This window comes from Thamnophis sirtalis, unplaced genomic scaffold (assembly GCF_051295495.1).
Source record: "Thamnophis sirtalis isolate CommonGarterSnake01/CBP01778 unplaced genomic scaffold, rThaSir2_p1.2 scaffold_5, whole genome shotgun sequence".
Classification (NCBI taxonomy): domain Eukaryota; kingdom Metazoa; phylum Chordata; class Lepidosauria; order Squamata; family Natricidae; genus Thamnophis; species Thamnophis sirtalis.
Window position 1 is genome coordinate 131923777 of NW_028261385.1, and position 25583 is coordinate 131949359.

The 25583-nt window shown below is 36.5% G+C and overlaps 1 protein-coding gene across 1 annotated transcript in view; it reads left to right on the forward strand.

The window, feature by feature from the left end:
• Positions 1 to 288: 288 nt before the first annotated feature.
• CTNNA1 (catenin alpha 1) overlaps positions 289 to 25583 on the forward strand; it is a 75627-nt gene continuing 50332 nt past the window's right edge. Inside the window, exons 1-7 of the mRNA XM_014058590.2 lie at positions 289 to 520; positions 9210 to 9316; positions 10803 to 10998; positions 12422 to 12588; positions 13157 to 13276; positions 15057 to 15323; positions 16822 to 17025. Of these exons, the coding sequence (XP_013914065.1) occupies positions 9212 to 9316; positions 10803 to 10998; positions 12422 to 12588; positions 13157 to 13276; positions 15057 to 15323; positions 16822 to 17025 (1059 nt within the window). The 5' untranslated portion in view covers positions 289 to 520; positions 9210 to 9211. The remainder of the gene's footprint in view (positions 521 to 9209; positions 9317 to 10802; positions 10999 to 12421; positions 12589 to 13156; positions 13277 to 15056; positions 15324 to 16821; positions 17026 to 25583) is intronic.

The following is a 25583-nucleotide window of genomic DNA, read 5'->3' on the forward strand; positions in this document are numbered from 1 at the left end:
CTCTCACCTGAAACTCTCTCGCCCTGATTCACTCACTTCCTCCACGCCTCCCTCCCTCCCTCCCCTCCCCGTCCGCTCTCGCTCGCTCGCTCCCTCTCTGCCTGTGCCTGCTGCCGTTCCGAGGCGGGGGGTGCTTGGAAGAGCCGTCCGCTGTTGGAAAGAGCCGGGAAGCAACGCGGCCGAGGGCGGTGCTGGGACGAGCCGGCCCAGGAGCAGAGGGTGGTGCCGAGAAGAGCCGGGGCTAAACGGCAGGGGGAGGTGCCCGGAAGAGTCCCGTTTCCTCCTCGCCTCCCGTGCGGACTTTCGGGGCTGAGTTTAGGACGGGGCGCGGCGGAGGCGGCAGCAGCAGCAGCACCACCAACACCAGCCAGGCCCGGGCTCAAGCGAGGCGGCCGCACCTTTAAACCGACCGCTGCGAGAGACAAAGCGCGGGGCCTGTTGGAGGCGGGGGGGGGAGAGAAAAGCCAGCGCTCATCGCCGTCGCCACAGCGGAGGGGGGAAAAAACAACAGCCGCCGCAGGTAAACTTTCGAGGTGGTGGTGGTGGAGGCGGTTGGAGATGCGGCGTTGGCGCGTCGCTTTGTCCGGCTTGGGCCTTCCGAGTTGGAAAGTTTTAGAAGTGGCTGCCCTCAAAACGGCGGGACTGAGGGCGGCCTGGGCTCCCTTCTCTGACTTATCCTCCCTTCCCCATAAAAGCTAGGGAGAGGGTGAAAGAGACCCGGAACTGCCCGGAGGGGAGACTACTCTTGATTCTAGTTCCTTTCACCTCCTGCGCCAACGGCCTCCTTCCCCCCCCCTTCAAACCCTCCCCCCCCCCCCGGGGCGGTGTCCCCATTCCAGTTCTCTCCCGAAGGGAGGAAAGGCAGGCGGAGCAAGGAAGTCGGGTTTTCTTTTCCCCCCCAAGTTTCTTCAGGAGGCTCTGTGACTTGAGAGCCTGCCGTGTAAAGAAAAGTTTCTCGCGGGTTTCATGCTGCCTGTGGGGGGGGGGGGTCGTATCTCTCTCTCTCTCCCCCGCCCCGACTTGGGGTGTTTTTGCTGTGACGTGCAATGGACCTTTATCCCATAAGGCAGTGGTCTCCAACCTTGGCAATCTTAAGCCTGAAGGACTTCAACTCCCAGAATTCCCCAGCCAGCTTAGCTGGCTGGGGAATTCTGGGAGTTGAAGTCCTTCAGGCTTAAGATTGCCAAGGTTGGAGACCACTGCCATAAGGAAACAGGACGCGAGTTTTATAAAAAGGAGAAAAAAAATGGGGAGGAGGGTGGAGAAAGGCTCCCTTTTTCCCGTCATCCGTCGGCGTGAGAAGTTGCTGGCAGCTGAAGATAGGAAGCCCCGCGTTGCCTCGTTCCCCAATGGATGTAAAAGCTCTTTTGTGGGACTTTCGAAAACGGGGGTTAAAAAAGCGACGAAAGTGCTAGCTAAGCAGTGATTAGATTCACAGTCGTCTAAGCCGGTTTTAACTACAGTATGCGATTTTTTTTTTAAAGATTGTCAAAAGAGAAGCAGGTTTCAGAAAACTGCTGTCTTCAATCTTTCTGGCTACATCCCGTGTTGATATATAAAGGCCTGCGGAAGACAGCTTATGAAACAATCGCTGTAAATCTTTAGGGATAAATAGCATTTTTTAAAGCTACTGCTTTAAACTATTAGCCTGCCATATTCTTTTAAATTGGGCTTCTGTTATGTATTATCCAAAAATTCCAAGTTTCATAAATCTGTTCTGATGGGTTTTTTTTAATTCAAATCTGCTTCTTGAATGGCCAGGATAGTTCTGTTATTTTCCTATAAGCTTCCTTTCCTATAAGTAGCATTAATCATAAACAGATGAATATTATGGAAAGTAACTATTATATATGTGTGTGTTGTATTTTTGCTGATAAATACAAAAGGCAACAGTAAAAACTTGGGTTTCTGTCGTGATGGACTCTTGTGATGAGCAGACTTGGTATTAAACTACCTGGAGTTGAGTAGTGACATGAAAAATTCATAGCTTGTATTGTGGTATCAATGTTTATTATGGTTCAAATAGTAAAAATATTTCAATAATTCTGGTGTATTATTGAATATAGTAAGCACATTTTATATGGATGTTATAAAATATTTTACATGGGGCTGTTGGCTCAGTAAATTGAAATTTAAAGAATGCAGGAATAGCCATGTACAGTTTGTGTGATAGGCAATCCTGCCACTTTACAGCTTCTGTATCACTGGAATATTACTTTCAAAAGCAGCAGGATGTGTTTGTATTGGTGATATTGTGAAAGAGGTTTCCACAATGTCCACTCACAAGAACTGTAAGAATGTATCTGAAGACATCAGGAAGTGTGCTTGATTAAAAAATGATTTTACCTTTGAAGCAATTCAGCATAGTTTCTGCAATACCATTAAGATTACTCAGGTGTTAATGAAATAAGGGATTTACTGTGTGTGTGTGTGTGTGTGCTTCTGGGATACATCTGTAACTTGGTATCCAAACATTTTTCACCACCTGTTGCTTTTCCATTTTTAATTATTTTGTAGAATGTAAAATATCATTCATTTCTTCCAGCTGTACGTTTTACACAGACATCTATTAACTAGTAGAGACATTGCTATGAAATGCATCAGATTTTTGTTTATATAACTACTTATTTGTCCTAATGTAATATTTCTTCCCTCCATTGGTCATCTCTGACTCTTTTTCCACATGGTGTATATTTAGTATGCTTTCTTCTTTTAAGAAGCCTCTGTCTCTGTTACTAGCAAAGAGAGAAGCCCAACTTTGAACAGTTGCTTTTGGAATCCATCTTAGATATGAATGTTTGGTTAGACTAGAGCATAATCAAACTGCCCTTTGCTGCATACATCTGAAACATATGCATGGTAAAAGTCCACAATTTGGACCTAAATGCTAAGTTGTGTGAGGCAAGAAACAGAATACAATCCCATATACAAGGCAAAGATGAATTTTGAAAATTAAACAGTCCCAATGAATACATTAATTTAGATTCTTACATTAGATTTTTTTCTCTGTTTGTATTGGTAGTTATAAAGTAATGTTGGAAACTCTTCAATTAAAATGTAATAAAGTTTCTTATCAGTAATCTGTGACATGCAAGTTGTTCGAGATTTTAAAGTGAAAACTATCGGAAATGAAGTATTCTAGATTGTGATTTAATATGACAGATTAGAGGTAGGGAATGCTTTTCCAACCTGTTTACTTTTAGAAGATAATGTGGTGTCAAGAATAAAAATCTTACTAGGTATTCACCTGAACTGAAAATTCATATTCTGATATGACATAGCCAAATATATGGGTATATTGGAACACACACTACATGGTGTTGCACTTGAAGGCCATCGAGAAGTTTTGATTGATCCAGAATGAATGCTTTGATGTGTCCATGTGACTCTGAGCTGCAATGATTATCAAGTTGCTTCTAGATAAAATTCAAAGTGCTGGTTATGACCTACAGTGCCCTACATGATGGTCATTTAAGGGATCACTTATGCCCCTTGTGTTCCCAGCTGTTTTGAGCTGACAGATTCCAGGTTCCTTTGAGTAAGCAATATCTCTCAATGCCTGACTTGTGGAATGAGGTTACCCCATAACACCCAGATGGGTCCCACCCTGTTGTCTTTACGGGGGGGGGCAAACAGATCTTGACATTCTCCCAGGCCTTGGAATGGGGACTGTTGGATATTGGATATTGGTAGGTTGTTGTGGAGTATCTTGAGATTGATTACAATAACAGAATTTTGCAAGTCTGATTGTTTTTCTCCTCCCCCTTATTTGTCAATGAATTCTGGAAGTGGCTGCCTGAACTACTTGTTCTGGACCTAAAATTGTTTCAGCCCCTTTTTTCATAGGCAACACATCTTGAATATCTGAGTCAAGGTCACTTCTTTATTTATAATTGTGGGGCACTCAGAATTGTTTGGAGTTGGGGATACCAAATCATATAAAATTATTGTAAGTAATAATAAATATTCATAAATGGTAAGACTGGCATATTTTTCTAGCACTGGGGCATGTCTTCTTGATTAGCCTTGTGTTTAAAAGCGGGTTGCGTAGAGAGTTTGATAGTATCTCTTCAGTCCATATTTGTGCAATTGCTTTAGAGGGGTTAGTTAAGAAAATAGCAAAAACCTTCTTAACCTATATACTACTTTCATGACTCTAAAGAAAGAGTAACTTTAAACCTCCACTTTAAAATCTCTTTGGGGCTTTGTTTCCATTTGTTAAACAAATTATGAGCTTTGAAATTTGGGAGTATATTGTGGGTGATATAAGTCTTCTGTAAGAAGCTTACGTCTTCACAAAATGGTTGCAATGAAGGTATGAACAGTTACTGAGATCCCAATTAATAAAGGGCAAATAATTATAGTGTTCTGGCATGTTCTTTACCCTTCCCCAATGGTTTTGTGGGGAAATGGGCACATTTAGCATTAAGCCGTAGATGTTCACTGTTTTTATTTTCCAATATTGTTTGTGGGCCACAGAATATTTTTGGGTGAAATAATGACAGCTAAAAGTTGTCACTTTGCTTTGTAACATCCCCGTTTAAAATTAAAAATCTGAAGAGTTTTAAAGTTGTAGAAGCTAGAAGATCCATAGGAAATGTTCATCAATATATCATTTGCCTTGGGCACTGTTTTGAGTTTTGTGTGTGCATAAATTTTTTATATATGTATAAGATTGATTTATGAGCAAACAGCACTTTTTCATACATGTGCCCCTTCTTCTGTGATTGATTCCTTTTGGATATGGAAACAATTTCCCCCTTAAGTTGCAAGATATTCTTTGTCAGAGATATGGACTCATACTGTATTTCCATAGGAGATTTTCTTAAGGGAATGCTTAGGTATTGTAAGATAAAAGACTTGGCACAGAATTCTAGAGATGCTTACTGCAATAATTATACCAGAAGGTGCCATTCTAAATATGTTACAGCAATGTGTGCTTCAAGTAGAAAGTAATATATCACACCAATTTGTCCTGGCTTGCATTGAGGGTAGGTTCTTACTAGCTTTCTCTTCAGCACTGAGAAAAAAGTTCTGAATATACTGTAGCTAGTTTTGATATGTGTCCCTAATATTAAATTGTCACTAAATGCTCTTGAAATTCTTACATATTTCCAAGTTTTCATATGGTATTTAGGATAACTTCCTTTGGACATTAGTAGAGCTATCACTATCTTGATAATTTACCTTCTTTCAAAAGTAGTCTGAGATTTTCAACATTTACATCAGAGCAAATGAAAAAAAAAACCAAGTAATGAAAGTGCTATCATATGATCCAGACAAAAATCATAAGTAAAGTCTTGATTCAGGATGTTCCTACAGATAAGATACACTTTCTTTCAGGCGTAACACATCCTTTTTCCATTGCCTTGTGACTATGGAAATATTCACTAATTGATTCATCCAGTGTTGGTTTAATGTGAGTGCTTAAAATAAAACAGTATTAAAGAACACGGTTCTATTTATTGTGATTGTTTGCCCCATACTAAGTCCCTGTGGAGTAAGTGTTGTGTAATCAAAAGTTCTCTGGATAGGAGGATTAATGGCTATTATATAATCTGCCAGACAAGTATAGTATAGTACTTTCATTAATGATGCAGTCATTTAATTGTCATTTAGGCTGCTTGCCAAAACTACTACGTTATCTCTTGCTGTATCTAGAGTGGAAGTGCCAGGAAAAAAAAACAAGGGTAAAGTTTTTGAATGGACCAATGACATCACCGTATTGCTATTTCTGCTCAACAATTGCATACATTTTAGACAGATGTCACAGACATGTTTCATTGAAATCTATGAAGTACAGATTTGCTGGTATGTTTTCATGTATTTAAATTAAACTACAATTTAAACTAAACTGCCTAATGCAAGGTGGCTGGATGAGAAGATATAGACTGAAAAAAATGAAAGGGAAAGAATGGTGTAGAAGAGGTGAGGGAAACAAAAGAGCAGAACAGCCATTGAGGACAGCAATACAAAAAGAAAATAGGGAACTTTCAAAAGTTTCCAAGGAATGAAATTAACCAGTGTTATTGGAAAGCTCGGTGTGATACAGAATGTGTAACTATAATATGACATTGGCTTGACAAAAAAAGCAGCAACATGTATCTTGAGTAGTTTAAAAACAGTTCATTCATCCTGTTGGGTTGGGGAGTATGGTCAGTTTTCATATTGCAGTTCCTCCACCTACATCCATCTACATGGAAAATTGTCCTGATCCTAAATATATTAAATAGTGCGACAGAAAACTTAGAATTGATTCCTCCACCCCAGTTGAAGGGTTTGGCTTTGCTGCACATTGAGGAAATCTTTACCATTTAGAAACTTTGCTGAAAACAACTAAATGATACTTTGATTATAATTGAAATAAAATTGTTTCAAATTGGTTAGTTTGTCCACAGTATCATTTTGTGGTTCTAAGCTGCAGCTACTTTTGGAAAGGGGGGGGGTATCAATTTTGACTCCTGGTGGCTGCATGCACAAGTTCCTGACATTTTCTTGGCAAGATTTGGGGAAAGGTTTGCCATTGTCTTCTTCCTAGGGCTGAGAGTATGTGACTGGCCCAGCATCACTCAGCTGGCCTGATACTTAAAATGGAACTAAATCTCAGAGTCTCTTGATTTCTAGCCTGGTGCTTAACCACTGCACCAAACTCGCTCTCATTTTTTAATTACATATATTCAAATTATAATTTATTTAAATTGCTCTTTTAAAAAGCATAGTAACTTAAAACCCATGGAGATATAAAGGATAGTTACCTGTCTCCATTTTACGTTTTCAAGATCCTAGGTGGATTTTAGTTATTAAGTTAATGATATTCTACAGTGAAATTGATATGACAGCTATTTTATGATTGTCCTTACACTTGAACACATTGCAGTAATTAAGTTTTGTTTAGAAGTCTCTCTTCTTGTTTTACTTTGCAAGTTTCTAGTTGCAAGGTATCTAATGAGATCTACAGTCAGATCATTATGTGGAAAGCAATACAGATGTGCAAAAATACTAAGTTTCAAAATGCTCCAATTCAAGGATGAATTGCTGCTTTTAGCAAAACACAGTTTTGGTCATTCAGGAAGTGTTTTTGGGTTTCAAAAAGCTGTTTTTCAAGCATGTCTCTTGTTTCACAGACAAAACATTTCTAGAATGCTTGAGAATCCATTCCATATTTACCTAAGCTATTCTGCATCAAAACACAGTGTTTTGTGTTCAAATAGAGTATTTTAAATTTAGAAGATTTTGTACAATTCTATACAGGTAGCCCTTGACTTATGACAATTCATTCAGCAACCATTGAAAATACAGCCCGTTTCCAAAGTTGCAGTTATTGCAACACCTTTATAGTTAAGTGATCACAATTTAGGCCCTTACGAGTGGCCTTGGGGATGTTTCAACTGCCCCACTTGCCTATCTTTCCCTCTTCATCCTGCCTGGCTGGGTTCCTTGGACCCATTTTCCACTTGGTTGGGTCCCCACAGGCCTTGGGGGTGCTTCCCACCCCACTGGATCCCACAACCTTGGGCCTCCTCCCTCGCTCCACTTACCTCTTCCGAAGAGTGCCTTTCCAAAAGAGCATCCATACAATAGGATGCACAGCCTTCCATTGGGGAAGTTGGCAACATTCTTGTGATGTTTATAGTTAAGAATGATGAAAGGTGGCCTTTGCAGGAAGGCCGTGCATTGTATCGTCTGGGTGCTGTTCTGGAAATATGATCTTTGGAAGAGATAAGTGGGCGAAGGCATGTTAGAGTGGGAAGGAAACTCAAGGCTATGGGACCCAGCAGGGTGGGAAGCTGTGCCTTTGGGTGTGGGAGGCCCAGTTCAGGCCATGTATCAGCTAGGATGGTGCAGTGCAGACCTAGACTTGCACCAGGCCTCCCAGGACCTCCCCCACTCCCTCAGGCATCCCATGCTGCACTTAATGACCACAAAAGGAGGTGGATTGTAGTCATTAAGCAAAGTGATCACATGGGTGCCTTGCTTAACAGCAGCAACTTATGACAAATTCTGAGTTCAATTATGGTCAAAGGTTGCAGACTACGTATAGAGCAAAATAATAGGATATATTTAAACAAAGACATTTTCTATAGAATTGCCTCTAGATCCCCCAAAAATCGGTTCTAAATGTACATAGCTAACATGCTTCCATTTTATGAGGAGATAGTTAAAATAAATGTTTAGTAAGAAGACTCAACATTGATAACTTGCTTGCGATACACAAAATACCTTACATTTGAATAAATTTCTAGATCTGTGAATTAGAGAGGGAAATAATCCTTGCAAAAAGCACAGTTGTCTTGCCACACTTCACCATGTACTTCTATTGTAGTTTTGTTAGATGGAAACAATGGTTATTAAAAATGAGTAGTACTATTTTGGCTACAACGACAGTAATTGAACCTTAGCATTTTTATGAAGGTCCAAGGAAATCTTTGGTTAGAACTAAATTAGTATTTGCCTTTGTTTGGTATAACTTAATATGGAGTACACAGTGCTCCCACTTCTTATTTCCCCTACAACAGTAACCCTATAAGGTTGGGTGTGTGTGTAGTAATGCAGTATACTATATATAGCATTATGCCAGCAGAATATAAAGATGCAGCTAGAATAATGCTGTTGTGTTTTTTTATTGCAAACTCATGAAATAGTTGGAATGGACAGTGCATCTAGTTCTTCTACTCTACAGTTAGAATCATTTCTTTTATAAGGCACTTAACTGGCAGAGTATTCTTTTTTTTAAAAAAGTAATTGATTTAAAAGAAAACTATAGGAAGGGAAAGAAGAAGAAAAATATGGGATAAAACTAGGTTCCTTTTTAAAGCTTAATCTAAAGCAAGGGTTCCGGGATGGCATACAAAATCCTAGATATATTAACATCAAAATTAATTTTCTTAACTAACCAAATTTAACCATGTAATCTTGAGCTGTTTTCAGTTAATGTTATGTTTGGTGCATTGTGCAAGATTGCATGATGGCACTCAAAAAGGTTCCTCCCTGGGGTAAAAGGTCAAGAAAGAAAGTCCAACTACTAATCTAAATCTCATTTTGATTTGCTTTTCCAAATAACTCTAATGATACATGTAAATGGCTCTATTTTGGGTCAGAGTTTAGTCTGAATTTAGTTTTGAATAACCTCCATTGATTGCAGTGAGTTTGCTGCATAGACATTTGTGTTCTGCAGAGAATTGAAATGATTTAATACTTTTCTTTTCCAGAAATGACTACCATTAATACAGGAAATGTTAATTTCAAATGGGATCCCAAAAGCCTGGAAATAAGGACACTGGCGGTTGAAAGACTGCTTGAACCTCTTGTTACCCAGGTAACAAAAATTCTATGTGGCATATCCTTTGCTTTTTATTAATGTTCTGGATCTGCAGTTTTACATTGAAGAACCGATAGATTAATTGCACTGTGTTGCTAGTCAGTTGGGGTCTACATTATGGATGCAATTGGAATTTTTTCTGTTCATAGCTCTTTTTTGCCTTTATAAAACCATATCAACGTAGAAAATACCAGAATTTTTTCTTTTAAAAAACTTTAAAGCTGAAATATAACCGCATCTTTTATGAAGTAAACATAGAAAATCCCAAAATGTTGGTCTTAAAGATGGGGAGATGATGTTAACCACCCTACATATTAAAACAAGTTGGGTAGACTGATGAATTTAAAAAAAATCACTCCCACTACTATGTTTTCTTTTAAAAATGAATTTAAGATTAAAATAGCATCCAGAATTAATAGAAACTTTAACAAAAACATTTAAAGCTGAATCACTGGCATATTTTTTAAAAAGGTTAGACCAAACATCATTGCCTTTTTGTCCTTAATCTAATAGGAAATTAACTATGCTTAAATCTCATTTAAATTATTGGAACTTAAATGGCCCAGAGCTAGCCCAAATGATTTCAGTAATATTTAATTGCAATCAAATATGACCTAAAATAATTTTTAAGTTTACGTTGCAAAGTTATATATATATACATATTTCTCCTTTCTGTTCAAAACATCCCTTTTTCTTATGGTATTTTATGGTAGCTATAGTTGTTTTGATATTTCTGCCAAACTGAGTAACTCCTGATAGAATCCAGGTGTCAAAAGATGACCATACCTAACTTTACACCTAATATTAACTCTAAATCAAGTTATAAATTCTGAATCAGAAAATTTTGAAATGGGTAATCATTTAATTTACTTAAAACCAGAAATACCACAGAGGTGGAACAGTGCAAGTGAACCTGAAGTCACAATGTCTGAAATTATATTTAATGGCCATTGTAATTGTAAAAGGCCATGTAATGTGTCATGGATTTAATGCTAAAAGGTAAGTGTTGACATGCCATTAACAATTAAACTGAATAGTAAGACAATCCTTTGAGAATTAAACAATACAAGAATAGGTATGAAGATAGAAAAGTAAAGAAATAAAGTTGTTTCTAAACCACATTTCTGTACTTCCACTTCTCATTTCACCTTTTAGAATGCTATAGGTTCAACTTAATAAGTTAATCCTTGATTGAAGGTTTCACAAGTATTCCCCCCAAAATTTCACACATTTCTGATTTATAGTTATATGAAACTCAACCAGGATGTATAAATGTTTCGAATGTTTCCAGATTTTTAATCTGAGTGCCAAAAAAGCCCCCTTTAGCTGAAGTTTGTTTACTTAAATATAGAGCGTGTTAATTGACTTATCTTGTTCAAGCAATGAAATAATTCAGTTGGAATTGCATTCATGGGGAATTTCTGCCCTATTAAATAATTAAAACTTCTCAGTTGAAAAATGGATCATATTATGCTGTTTTCAGGTTACAACATTGGTCAATACTAGCAACAAAGGTCCTTCCAACAAAAAAAGAGGCCGGTCTAAAAAGGCGCATGTTTTAGCTGCATCAGTCGAGCAAGCAACAGAGAACTTTTTGGAAAAGGGGGACAAAATTGCAAAGGAGAGCCAGTTTCTTAAAGAAGAACTTGTAGCTGCTGTGGAAGATGTTCGCAAACAAGGTATACTTTTGATGAAATTGTAACTCTTCTGATTGTCCACATTTTTAAATTAGTTCCTAGGAATTACCAATTTAAAAAAGAAAGAGTTTGCTGTCACTATGTGCATATATTTAAACACCGGTTTGGGGATAAGCTCAGCTTTTAATGTGTGTCAGCATGTTTTATGTAATTTTACTATTTTTACTTGTGTATATACAGGGCCTCAAAGAAATGTATATAGTTATTCCACTCTCAGCTTAATCTCACAAGATTCCTGTGAGAAGGGCTGGACAGAGAAATATTGAATGACCTTTAGTCAGCCATTAAATTTGTGGAATTAAATGTTGTCTTTATTGACTGATGTGTATGAAAGTACAGCTTCCAACAACATTTTTTTGTAAAATCGAAAATGGTTGCATTATTTCCCCGAGATGGTTTTGTTGTTTTTTGCTTCCACAAAGCTTGGCATAAAATTGGATGATTTTAAATTGTCTTTAACTTAAGTGATTGTATTGATATCTTCTACTACTGAAAAAAAATCCAAAACAATATTTTCTTTTCTCCCGACCCCATTTTTAAAATGTTAATAGAGCCTGCTATCATCTGACAAAAAGCTATCATTTTAATGGGGCTATGAAAACCATTTAAAACAAGAGGCTTGAGAACCCACAGTGGTACACACGGAGCACCTTTTTTGCATAATTAAAAGAGGCACATCATTTTCCAGGCTTGTGCAGCTGCTTCAAAAATCTCCCAGGTGTCTCCACATTAGCATGCATGCAATTTTGCTTCATTTTTCCCAGCAAAGCAAAGTAGTTGTTTATCCACGTGTATGTCAACAAAACCAGGAACAGTTTCCAATTCCATTTCTGAAAAGATAGTGTGTATTAACAGTTCAAAAAGCAGTGCTCTGTAAATGTATTCCAAGTCACCTTGTTCAAGATTTGCCCAGACCAAAATTTGAATATTATTTAGCAATTGCTGTCAATATTTTACATTATTCCCATTTTTGTAACTTGATTAGGCTTCAAGGTGTACATTATTTGAACTTGAAAGGTATTTGAAATCCAGCATAGAGACCAAGGTCAGTGCTTCCATAATGAAGCCATGCCTTTTCCTGGGCTTGCATGATATTGCTGAGTACAATCAGACAACGATGTGGCTTTTTTAAAAAGCCAGTAACACAGTTTACTCTTCTTTCCAGCTTCAGGTTGAATATTTGCACGTTCTATTAAGGCCATTGAATTCTATATAAGCAGCAAACCCTTAATCTTGCAATACTTGCCTAAGTGCCTAAGTGTTTTGGAAGAGAATGTGATTAAAATTATAGTGATAGATGTTTTAATGAGAAGTATCCATGCTGTTTTGGTTTTGGCTGGATTGGGTCTATTTTCCTAATCGTCATAAAAAAATGAAGCCTTACAGCTGCTTTCTGTGTATTTAGGAGATTTGATGAAGAGTGCTTCTGGAGAATTTGCTGATGACCCCTGTTCTTCTGTGAAACGGGGGAATATGGTGAGGGCAGCTCGGGCCCTCTTGTCAGCAGTTACCCGGCTGCTCATTTTGGCTGATATGGCGGATGTCTACAGACTACTTGTACAACTTAAAGTTGTAAGTCTTGAGTATATTGTTCACTATTTTAATGGCATCATAATAAAAGGAATTCAGAATAATTGTTTCTAACTTGCAGGAAGATGGGTTAATAGAGCAAAAGCTTCTCTTTTATACCCTGATTTGGAGTTTTTAAGAAATGTTGGATTATTGTGGAAACAATATTCTGGTCTAAATGGAACATTTCTGTAAAATAAAAGATCCATTCCTATATTGTTACATGTTGGTTGACAGATTTGCCATCAGTTGAACAAATTCTGCTTTACTTCTTTACCCCAGGCAGTTCTTTAATTTAATTTGGATCTGTATGTGTTCATGGCCTTTTAACATAAATTGCTATTGCTAAATTCAATATAAAACATTAATAGCTTATTGAAATCTGATATTCTCAGACATAATAATTTTCTTCTTGTTTTGCTAGCATGTCTGATTTTATTGATTTGCTTGGGGTTGGGGGTTAGACCATATTTCTCTTGCTTAAGTATAGTGAATTATAAATAACTGCTTTTGTAGAATTTATACTAAACTATATATATTGGGAATAATTTAAATTGATTTCATTTCCTAGGTGGAAGAAGGCATTCTAAAACTAAGAAATGCTGGAACTGAACAAGATTTAGGAATACAATATAAAGCTCTTAAAGCAGAAGTGGATAAGCTTAATATAATGGCAGGCAAGAGACAACAGGTATAGTAATTTTAGGATTATATACTTTTATAAAATATGATTGTTATAATACAGAAACGGCTATAATAGAAATGTCAAAAGATAACATTGACCATTGTGTAAAGAGGATGTATAAATTGTGATGTAATTACAGGAGCTTTTGTTTTTAAAGAAAGCCAAAGCTGCCACATGGGAAGAGAAAAGCTATATCTACACCTTGATGGAAACCAGCCATATTAAAGGGGTAAAAGCTAGGAGACAAAATATATTTTTGACAGCTTGTAAGTAATATTGCTGAAAGAGGCATGTCATAATAAGTTGGAAAATGTTGCACGAATCCATCCAATTTTGTGTAACTACTCATGTAAAATCACTTTATTATCAAAGAAGAGTTTCTTTGCAATAGAAATCTGCATTTTATTGGCTCCTGACTGCAACATGAGCCGTGGTGGCGCAGTGGTTAGAGTGCGTACTGCAGGCCACTTCAGCTAACTGCTATCTGCAGTTCAGCGGTTCAAATCTCACCGGCTCAAGGTTGACTCAGCCTTCCATCCTTCCGAGGTGGGTGAAATGAGGATCCAGACTGTGGGGGCAATATGCTGACTCTGTAAACCGCTTAGAGAGGGCTGAAAGCCCTATGAAGCGGTATATAAGTCTAACTGCTATTGCTAACATTGCTGCCTAGCTCTTTCTTTTCTATATTATGCTGTTCATGTAATCTAAGACATGTAAGGTGTCATTATCTTTAGTTTGATCCTTTTTCAGAAGGAAAAATTCAAAGTGGCTCCAATTTACTGCAAACTCAATCAGAAAATATATTTCAGTATCACTGTTTCTAACTCCTGTCCTAACGAACTGGCTGGATGTGGAGAAGATCTTTAGTCACTGCCTCAGATTTGCTGGTCTCCTTAACAGGGTTGTTTATTTATTTATAGATCAAACTTCTTAACCAAATATCTCTCTCATAGAGATTAGTAGAACAGAGTTGTTACTTGATCTGCAATTCCTTCTCTGGAAAAGGTTAAAATCAAGCAGCCCATTTTTCTCAAAAGCTACAGAACAAGAATCCTATCTATGCAACTGTTACTAATTACATAATTAATCCGTTGAATAACTTGTTCCAATTGTTTTTTAACAAAAAGTGAATATGTGGGCAGGTATCTTAGAATGGGAGAGACTGGTGAGTAAACTGGTATAAAGAGATGAGAATGATGTTGTGAGATACTGTTGCCTATTTAGTACACGTTAATAGATAACAGTATTAAGCTTTGGCTTATATTTTTTTTCTGCAATTCAGATGGAAAATTTACAGTAGCTTCAGTTATAAAATGAACATTTGAGGCTTCATTTGCAAGCATTATTGTGCTCCAGAAATATGTAATTTCCTGATGCATCCTGATATGGGCTACCCTACATTTCTTAATTGAAATAGATAAGGCAGAGGTCTCCAATTCCCGGGTTGAGGACTGGCGCCGGGCCATGGCATGCCAGCAACTGGGCCACACAAACAAGCGAAGCCCCATCCATAGGATGATGCAGGCAGCATGCAAAACCATGCCCCCTCTGGTCCACAGAAGAAACTTTCTCCATGGAACCAGACCCTAGTGCCCAAAAGATTTGAGGGCCGCTGAGATAATAAATGGACAATATGTTCCTTTCCAGGTGCTGTGGGATTGCATCAGCCCGTCTCCATTGGCTATTGGGATTTATACTTGGAATATCACATCTAGTCATTGCTGACAGAAAAACTAAATTCCCCCCCAAAATTTTATGCCTAAATAAAATGTTACTGTTTCTGCAGGAACTGAAAGACATTGGTCATCGTGACCAGATGGCTGCAGCCAGAGGAATTCTTCAGAAAAACATCCCTATTCTTTATACCGCTTCTCAAGCTTGCCTCCAGCATCCGGATGTAGCTGCCTACAAAGCCAATAGGGACTTGATCTACAAGCAGTTGCAGCAGGCAGTCACAGGAATCTCTAACGCTGCCCAAGCGACAGCTTCTGAAGATTCTGTCCAGCACCCGAGTGGGGGCGGAGAGTTGGCTGATGCACTTAATAACTTTGATGTAAGTTTTAAGTTTGTACCATAAATAGGTTTTGCACTATATTTCTGGAACGGTATGATTGACAGTTTCTGATTTGCAACCTTGACATAAGGGGGATCATTATTCCATGATTGTAAAAACTAATAAAAGTAGTGTCTTTCAAAATACAGTGGGACCTGACGTATTTGCAGGAATGCAAATTGGGGATTATTAAATTAGGTATAACCAATGCCTAATTTAATAATGCCCAGCTCAAACCAACTCTAGCAATTTAGAAATGAAAATTGCTTGTAACTATTTTATAACAGCACTAAAGTTCTTCTCATTGAAAAACCAGGATTTTGTATCAATTTATTTAAAATTTCAATTTTCCAGTTTTTTCGACAAAGTGATATGGGCTTCCAGTTTAGAGGCTAGGCTTTCAGATTTTCCTGAATTCAGACAGGCTCTCAAATAACCAGAAATAAGGTCGTTTGTGCTTTCTCAACACAGTTTCAGTTTACTCTGTGTTTAAGTTGAACTATTTTTGAATGACACATCGGATAGTCATATCTGGTTGAGAGCCACTTCTCCTAGTCAACCATATGCATCTCTCTGCAGCCTCTGCAAGGTACTTTTCCTAGCTAAATTGATCTTCCATTATCCAGTTTTCCCAGCTTCCCTTTTTTTTTCCCTGAGCAGTTGAGCTCAGACTGACCACTTGGAATGAGATCAAGGCTACTGTATCTTTTGATAGCTATATAGAAGATAGAATCTGAGGAACTACAGCTGATACAACAAATTAATTAGTACAGTCTCTTAAAATTCCCTTTTAATATTTCAAATAGGCCACTTCTAGCTACGTTGTCCAAAGTGCGGACAAAATAAATTCACTCTCAGATATGTAAAATTTTATAGAATATACAAAAAATATTGCCATGAGATGAGGTTTTACTGAGCAGTGTTTCATTCTTGCAGTAAAATGGCATCACTAATGTTGAGCCATTAAAAAGATCAACAGATAAAAGATAATGGCATAATTAGTGTAATTAAAATATTTGGAGCTGCTGATACCAAATTAAAAAAAACCTTAGCCCACAGGAGAATTTTTAAGAAAAATAAAATGCTGCTGATTTTTTAAAATAATAAACCTGGTTAATGAATATTACTTTAGTATTAAAGAATAACAGTATACAGCATCAATTGAAAAACTGGAAAACTGACAAACCATAAAATTGAAGTCAATTATCTAATAATATAAATGAAGTCACTAATACAATCTTAAATTCATAGAAATGTTTTGTTGCATACTTTTTAAAAGAAAATAATACTTGAAGGTAAGAAAACAAGTAAAATCCAACTGTCGACATAGAGGTCTGTAGACTGAACTTTAGCTTTAGCCAGTGTTACACTGGGTTAATTCTGGGTAGTATATTGATCTAAACCTTGCACTTATTAAACAGACATTTTAATAAGTCTTCATCAAAATAGCAGCATGTCACTTTATTAAAACTTATAAACCATTTTTTTTTCTTAACAGAAACAAATTATTGTAGATCCTTTGAAGTTCAGTGAAGAGCGTTTTAGGCCATCCTTAGAAGAGCGTTTGGAGAGCATCATTAGTGGTGCAGCCCTAATGGCTGACTCATCGTGCACACGTGATGACCGACGGGAACGCATAGTGGCCGAGTGTAATGCAGTGCGACAAGCCTTGCAAGATCTGCTTTCAGAATACATGGGAAATGTAAGTAGCAAGTATATTTGCAAACATTTCCTTTTCTTTGGGATTTGGGAGAACAATAATACAATGTGATTTGAATTAGAAAATGTGTACAGATTCTCGCAACAGTAAAATTTGGCCATTAAAATCGCAATTGTCCTGTGATGGTCTTCTGCTATTTTGCATAATTTTATTCAAAGATTTTTTAAAAAAAAAATGAAGTTAAAAACTAATATAAACTAATACAAAGTAAGGGGGAAGAAAAAAAAGAAATAAAAGAGAATGTTATAACTGCTGAAGCTTCTTGGATGAGAATTGAAATGTTTTAGTCTTCTTCCTCAAATTAAAAAACAACCCAGTTGCCTTTTGAAAAGGAAAAAAGCACCTTTGAGACAACTATGACCTGGATTACTGAGAATCTCCATAGATGTTTAAATCAAAGAGAAAGCTAAAAGTACCAAAAGAAAAAAACAAGGAAATACCTCCCAATCTTCTTTCCAACAGTTATAAGTAGAGTTATAGAGTTTCCTTTTACTTTATGGTTACAACATAACTCTCTTCTTTCTATAATCTATCCCGTCTAATCATCAAACCCATAAATCATAAGTTAATTTTTCTGTTTCATGCAAAAAAAAATCTATAAGGAGTTTTCAGGTCAGCTATAAACATAGATAATTGTCTTTTGTCTGATCAAGGAAGTCAATTTGGCCATCTCGGCACAATCCATCATCTTTACCAACCATTCCTCATTGTGAGTAATGCCAATTTTTTCCTTTGTGCATGTAATAATCTCACTGCAGTTATTACGTACAAAAACAAAGTTCCACCACTTTTTTTCAAACCGTTTGTCTATCAATCCCCCCAAAGAAATGCCTCTGGTCTCAATTGTAAATTAATTTTCAAAATCCTCTGAATCAGTGTATTATTTTTTTTTATTAATTTTTGAAATTGACTTGATAAAATTAGAATAGTAGAGAGTTTCAAAGGCTTGGGTTTTTTTCCCCTCATTTAGAATTGATTCTGTATTAAAAGAGTGAGAGAAATAGTTCTTGAATTTTGCAGGATTCTGGCAGAGGAATGTTAAAAATACATAAGATGTGTAAATTGAAATAATGTCTTGCGTATGAAAACCATGTTACAGTTAGTTAAAACAATACACCTACATGTCTACATGTCTATAACTCTGCCAGTAATATTAATTTTTAACAGGATGTTTTTTGTGCTTAAGTAGAAAATGTAAAGATAAAGGTTTCTCTTGTCCAGTTGTGTCCAACTCTAGGGGGCAGTGCTCATCTCCTTTTCTTAGCCCCGTTACAAGTGTACAACTGTATTGAATAGAGCAAGGCTGAACAACCTATGGGAAAGGATGCAGACTCCAAAGACACTTTTGGGGAACTGTGGAAGATTCTGCCATCACATTTTAGCATTAGATTGTTAAAGAATAATGTTATTACTTCCTGCTGATTTTTGTCAAACAATGGAAAAAAAAAAGATATATTAAACTTCAAGTATTCTTAGCATTGCTATCAAATTTTAAAATAACCCAGAAAATGGGTTGTTGGATAAAAATGTTAAATCTACCCCTTTGTAGATTGCACAGTCTCCTTCATCCAATAGTGAAATTCAGTGAAATTAAATGTTTAACTATTTAAATGTTTCACCTATGTAAAAATAGCTAAACAATAACATCTCCCACACTCTGTGGATTAGAGACTACAAGGTGAAATTCCTGAGTTACAATCCAGCCTCCAAAAGTCTTGGGAAAAGCCTTCAGGGATGTTCTTAGCAGCTTGAGTGCTCAAAATAATTTATGATGAGCTTATCAAAATTCTCTAAACGAATTATATCTGGAAATACATTTGGAGTATAATCAGAATTGTAATATCTATTGGCAGGTACTAGGTTAAAAAAAACCTTACTTCAGGTAGACTGAACAACTGCTCTAGATGACTTAGCATGGCTGTGTTTGTAAAGCACAGGATTGATGTGTTATAATTAACTATAATGTGATACAATCAACTAATTTCCAGTCTGTCCTAATAAAGGAACTCTTTCTATTTTAATGGAAGGTAGAAAAGGGAGACAAGCTTTGGAAAAGTAAGAGATAAAGATAGAAAATCTATATTTTTGGCAAAGAAAAAAATAGGCTTTTTTTTAAATTGAGGAAATGTGAAGAGGTTGGTAATACGGAAAAAGCCCAAGAGAAGATTGTAGCAAGTATTATAATGTATTCCTTTGGTTCTTTTGTTACAAAAACATCTAAATTTACTCATAATCACTAAACTAATTCATTCTTTTACAATTCCCCCCTTTTTTCCTAACCTTTCCATTATTTTTCCTTCTCAGATAAAATAATGAGCTTTTAAAACAAATCTTTGAATAAAATCATGGCTTGTTTTTGGCTTCTTTCCTTAATATATTAAGAGAGCAATAAGACAAAGCCCCTGGTTTGGACAACAGATTTGAAACTACAGATGGAGGGTCATATTGCTTGGTCAATTACACCTGCTTGCTGGAGGCACCAGAATGCATACATTAGAGCAGCTGACATCATCAGAGGCTTTATGTATTGGGAGAGTTGAAAAAACATGGCATTTGACCTTTAAAAAAGACTCTGAATCATTTCTTCATAATTGACAAAATAGGTTTTAATGATTAGAATCCATGTTTCCCTCTATAAAAATAAATATACATTTAAAAAGCTGACATCTTAAAACTTTAGCTAAGGTTGTTGAATGTATTCATATCTCTCTTGATATTCTAGATCAGGGCTGTCAAATTTGCGGGCCACGGGCTGGATGCATCACGCACTGGCTATGCCCATGCCCGGTTTAGCGAAGGGGGGGGGGAAGTCACAACATGTCACATGACACCACTGTGATGATGCAAGTTCGACACCCCTGTTCTAGATGCCTCCTGAAAATCCACCTAGGCTTGAGTATCTTCAGAGAGCATTCCTGTAGTGACTTCCAACAGAGTGTGAAAATTATCACCATATTTACAACAGATACTTCAGCTTTGTCCCTAGATTTTGGGAAATACTTAAGGAAAATGAAGCCTATAACATTGAGAAATTGAGTGCAGTTTTCTTGATTTCCTTTGGTAATACCTGCCCTAAATATGAAAGCATCCTTAAAGATAGCCAAGTTTTCAATATATTTCTCTCTTCATTTTAGATTTTAAATACAAAATATTTAGTTTGTATAAACATTTTTTTGGAAACCTACAGTCAGCACATACGTATTTTATAGTAGCCAGGGATCTGAAGAACTCTTAAGTTATGCTTTAAGATTGAGGAGTCCAGTTTGACTTTTCATTTCAACCATATTTTTTCGTATTTCAGTGAAACTATTTTGTGGACTTACTTTAAAAAGTAGCTTACAATAGTAAGGAAAGGATGATTGAGAAAGCGTGTTTAGATCCTGGACAATGAATCTATAGTAATTTATAAAGCCATCCATTTTGTTGTCAGTTGTGCAGTTGTACTTAAAATGCTTAGAAAAAAATAGTTACTTTAATTAAATAGAACTTAAGCATATTTTGGAACATTTGGAAATCCAAATAATTTGATTTAGCTGCCACAAACACTGTACATACGATGATTCAAACCAATTCTACGCTAAAGGGAAAAAATAGCCCTTTAATCCATTTGTACCCACATTTAAGAGGTATATTTGAGTTCTAAGTAGCTTTGCACCATTTTCAAAACTGCATCCAAACTAAAGCCCCAGCCACCCTCATTGTCCTTTGTTGCCCAGAAGATGGTGGGAAGGACTTTACTGTCAATATACTGGTCTATGTATTAAGGCAGTACATACTTTCTGAAACAGAATCTGCTCCATTCAGAAATCAGTGGCTTCAGTTAATCAGTTTCAGTACTGTCGTACTTTACACAGAAAATAGAACATATCTAGAGACTTAAAATTGAAATAAAAACAGTATTGAACAGGATATAATATATAATGTATGTGAGAAAGTTGTTAGGAGACGGGATGCTCTGAGGACTCTTGCCTTGGACAGGGGGCTGGACTAGAAGATCTCCAAGGTCCCTTCCAACTCTATGACTCTATGGAATTTATTTGAAACCCAATACATATTTGATAAGTTACTCTTAGTTATAAGATGTAGAATTATGTGGCAAGATCTCAGTATATGGAACACTGATTACAGTATTGCAACTTTTAACAGGGGTGTAGCTCTATCAAATACGAAAGTTAAGGTTTAGTACCATAGGCATGTTGTGTTTGCCACCTGACAGTACTGTGAGAAGATGTAACACTTTTGGTTTTGGTTTTAATTTAATTAAAAACTTATCTTTATTTAAGAAAACATACCAACATTATTTTAACCTAGCTTATTTAATAACGCATCATTAAGATGAACTATGTGAAAAAAGGAGCAAAAAGTTTCAGTATCTGCAATTCTTTAGATCAGTAGGAATTTTTTCATAGTGGAAAATAATGTTTAGTTTCCAAGTTGGACTACTCTGCTGAGTTTTTCTACCAGTGCATTAAACTTGCACTGCAGACCCCAGGATTCTTCTCTTAACCATAGAGCTTGTGTCATTAACTGGACCAATCTTTTTTTCTCAGACTCTTATTACGAGTTATTATGGGGCACAAATTGTTGGGGAAGGATTTATATACCATTTTGAGCTTTCAGAAAAGGTGAAAGATGAATATGTAATTTTTTTTAAAAATCACATATGTCAGGAACTATTTCTGATTAACAAGGCATCTGTCTCTTCTGCTTTTTTTTCTCTGTTAGAAGAATCAAAAATATGTAGTGGCTGATAAAGTAGGAAATGGTTTCCAGCATTAATAAGAGTTTAATCATTGAGAAGACAGTGAAAGGTCAAAGGCATTTTAAGCTTCAATTGATAATTATCACATAATCACAGGTCTGTGACTAAAAAGCTGTTTGATTATTTTCATCTAATTTCCATGTATTTTGGTGTGCTGAAAACAAATAAAATATTGAAAAAACTCCTAGACGTCATGATTTGCCACACCGTGCAAAATTGTCTTCAAATTTATCAATTTTTTTTTAATTTTTGGTATTTTTTTATATTATGGGTTTTTAACCAAATTTAAAGTCCAAATTACTATTAATTAATTCACATAAGTGCATTTAAGATATAAAATGCCAAAAAAAACCTTTAAGGGTTTGTCCGAGTTACGTAAAAAAATATAGCACTGTAAATCTGATGGTCAGCAATATATACATAAGCTAAGCAAGTTTTAAGTCTGTGCTTCTAATGGTAGAAGGGGTTAATCTTTCCTGAAGAATCCAAGGAGGGAGACACAGGGCAGATAGCAGCATCTCCGGTCAGAGCAGGGGGCATGGCCAGCACTGTGATGTCTCGTGTACAGACACAGAGCTGCTCTCTCCTGCATGCCACACTTGTGCACGAATCATCATCAGGTTCTTGGTTCACATTTTTTCATCGCAATTCATGTTAGCTTATCATTCTTCAATCATTATGTTATGGCTCCGTGAAAGTGTATTAATTCGCCAGACAGTTTCTGTTTCATCTGTGGTGAATGTACAGTGTTGAATCAACAGCAGAATATTACGGACTTTGTAAAAAAAAGTATACTTTGCATACTTTGGACTAAAAATTGGAGATCAAGATAATGTTTGGGTGCCTCATAAAGTGTGCAAATGGTGTATTGAGGACCTCCAAAACTAGTTCAAGGGTAAGAAAAAATCTTCCCGTTATGGGATTCCTATGGTATGGCCAGAGCAAAAGAACCATAGTGATGACTGTTACTTTTGTTCATGCGATGTGAAAGAGTTTAATTCCAAATGGAAGCATTCCATTTCATACCCCAGTCTTCACTCAAAAATTCGTCCCATCCCCCATGGCACAGATATACCAGTACCCAAGCCCCCTGCTACCTTGGAAGAGATACCTGAACCAGATGACGAATCAAGTTCTGACTTTGAAGATGATACAAGACCAAAATTGTTTTCTCAAGAGGAGATGAATGATTTGGTAAGAGACTTGAACCTTCCCAAAGATGCCATTGAGTTACTCGGATCAAGGCTGAAAAGCAGGAATTTATTGTTGCCAGGAGTGTCATCTTCATTGTTCAGACATCGTGAAAAGGAGTTCGTTCCTTACTTCAGGCCCAGGAAGACAAGTTGGTTTATTGCATCGATGTCGAAGTTCTGATGGGTCAATTTAAAATCCAATATAATTCAGAGCAATGGCGTCTTTTTATAGATTCTTCAAAAAGAAGTCTCAAAGCAGTTTTACTCCACAACTGTTTTTACGCTTCCGTACCTGTAGGTCATTCTGTACACTTGAAGGAAACCTACGAGAACTTGATATTGGATCTTCATAAACTTAAATATGAAGACCATGGTTGGCAAGTGTGTGGGGACTTGAAGATCTTGTGCATGTTGTTCAGGCAACAAGCTGGGTATACCAAATACCCTTGTTTTCTGTGTCTATGGGACAGTCGAGACCAACAAAATCACTGGACCAAGAAGAGTTGGCAGCCAAGGGTCCTAACAGTCGGTGAAAAAAAATGTCTTCGGAGAAACTTTGGTACCTTCCCATAAAGTTCTTCTACCACCTCTCCACATAAAATTGCAATTCATAAAATCACTTCCAAGAGATGGAGAATGCTTCAAATACTTGGTCACCAAGTTTCCATGCCTGTCGGACGCAAAATTGAAGGAAGGTGTGTTCGTCGGACCAGACATTAGAAGGCTTATAGTTGATCAAGAGTTTGTCAATACCATGACGGATCCTCAAAAAGAAGGGTAGATTGCATTTAAAGAAGTCATATAACAATTTTTAGGCAATAACAAAGATCCTCACTACAAAAAGATTGTTGGAAGAATGCTGAAAGCATTTCAAGCTTTAGGTTGCCTGATGAGTTTGAAAGTGCATTTCCTTCAGTCCCACCTTGACAACTTTCTTGAAAATTTGGGAGCTGTGAGTGGGGAACAAGGTGAATGATTCCACCAAGACATTAAAGAGATGGAAAGGAGCTACCAGGGAAAATGGAGCATTACAGTGATGGCAGACTACTGTTGGATGCTTCAGAGAGACATTCCAGATGCTACTCACAAGCGTAAATGCACCAAGAGGAGCCTCACAAGGAAGAAGAATCAAGTTTAGTATGTGTAGGTGAGCTCATTTCAGTTCAGTTCAAAAAAGGATTTTCATGAAAATATTGTAATAAAACTTTAATTTTATAAGTCTATTTCCATTTATTTTGAGGTATTGCCTTATTTAACATAGTTATCTAAATTGTCAGGAAATGTGATGTCCTACGACAAAATGGAGGTCATTTTCGGATTCGGTGCACCAAAAAACATAAAAGATTACGTGGAATAACCAAAACAGCTCTCGAAAAAATTTTTTTGCAGACCTATGAATGGGCTTGTCTATCAGGAAATTAGGCCATTCAAATATCATTACATTTCAAAATGTATCTAAAAAACAAATTATTGTCCTCATTTTATGAAAAGAAAATTACACATTGCTTTTGCCTAATTTCTCTTAGCCTAATTCCAGAGAATATAACCAAAATAATTGAAGGACATCTTAGAATAGAAGTTAATATTACTGTTATTTTTCAACCTCTAAGCCAAAAAAAAAAAAGTTAAGATAGCACCTAGAAGTTGCAGTTCTGCCTCTTGTAATCAGACCAGGCTATCTAGTTAATTGGCGGGGGGTGGGGGGAGAAATTGCTTCATTCAAATAATATGGAATAATTCATGTAACATCCTGATCTTATTTAATGTGAGATATAATAGCATTACTACTACAATGTATATGCTGAGCAGCATTAATAATAGCCAAGTATTCAAATGTGTCTTTAATCCAAAAATATTTTTTCTGCCTTGAAAAGAATGAAAAACTGCTCTTCTGAAATATATTGCAGATTTTAGGCTTTTGAAAAGTGAAGAGCAGTACAAGAAAAAGGGAGAATTAAATATTTCCTTTTAAACAAATAGCTATGCTTATTAGAAAACACTGGATAATTTTTGTTGCAAGATTGGTGTTGTGCTTTTATAACAAAAGCCTCTAAGGTCAGGTTGACTGAATTTCAGCAATTATGATAATTAAAAGCCACTTATGCATTGAGATTAAATATTAGAATATATGTCTGTCTCAGACGTTATTCTCAATTTTAGATTGAAAACCCTAGATAAGCATCTCTAATGTATATTAGAGACTCCCCATATATTAACAAAAATAATTTCCTTCTTAATTCAAATGCGGTAATTAGTTCTTATTGCTTATTGTGGACTTGTGTTAAACTGCACATTTCTCTTAGGGACATAGATTCTTGAGTAGGAATGGGCTTAAGAACTACATATATTGCATGTTTTTGTCTCTCTTAAGTCGCTTAAATGAATGAAATAATTTAAAATACAAAAACTTGTTCTTACAAGATAGAATCTGAGACTTCGTGATCTGTTTACCATTCTGATCCCTTTACAAAATGTTTTTTTCTTGAACTTTTTTTATCAGTGCTTTCTGTGTAAGTCTTTGAATGGCCTCCGAGCAATTTGAGACTGATGTTTTTCCTTTCATGGACTGCTAAGTCTCAGAAACT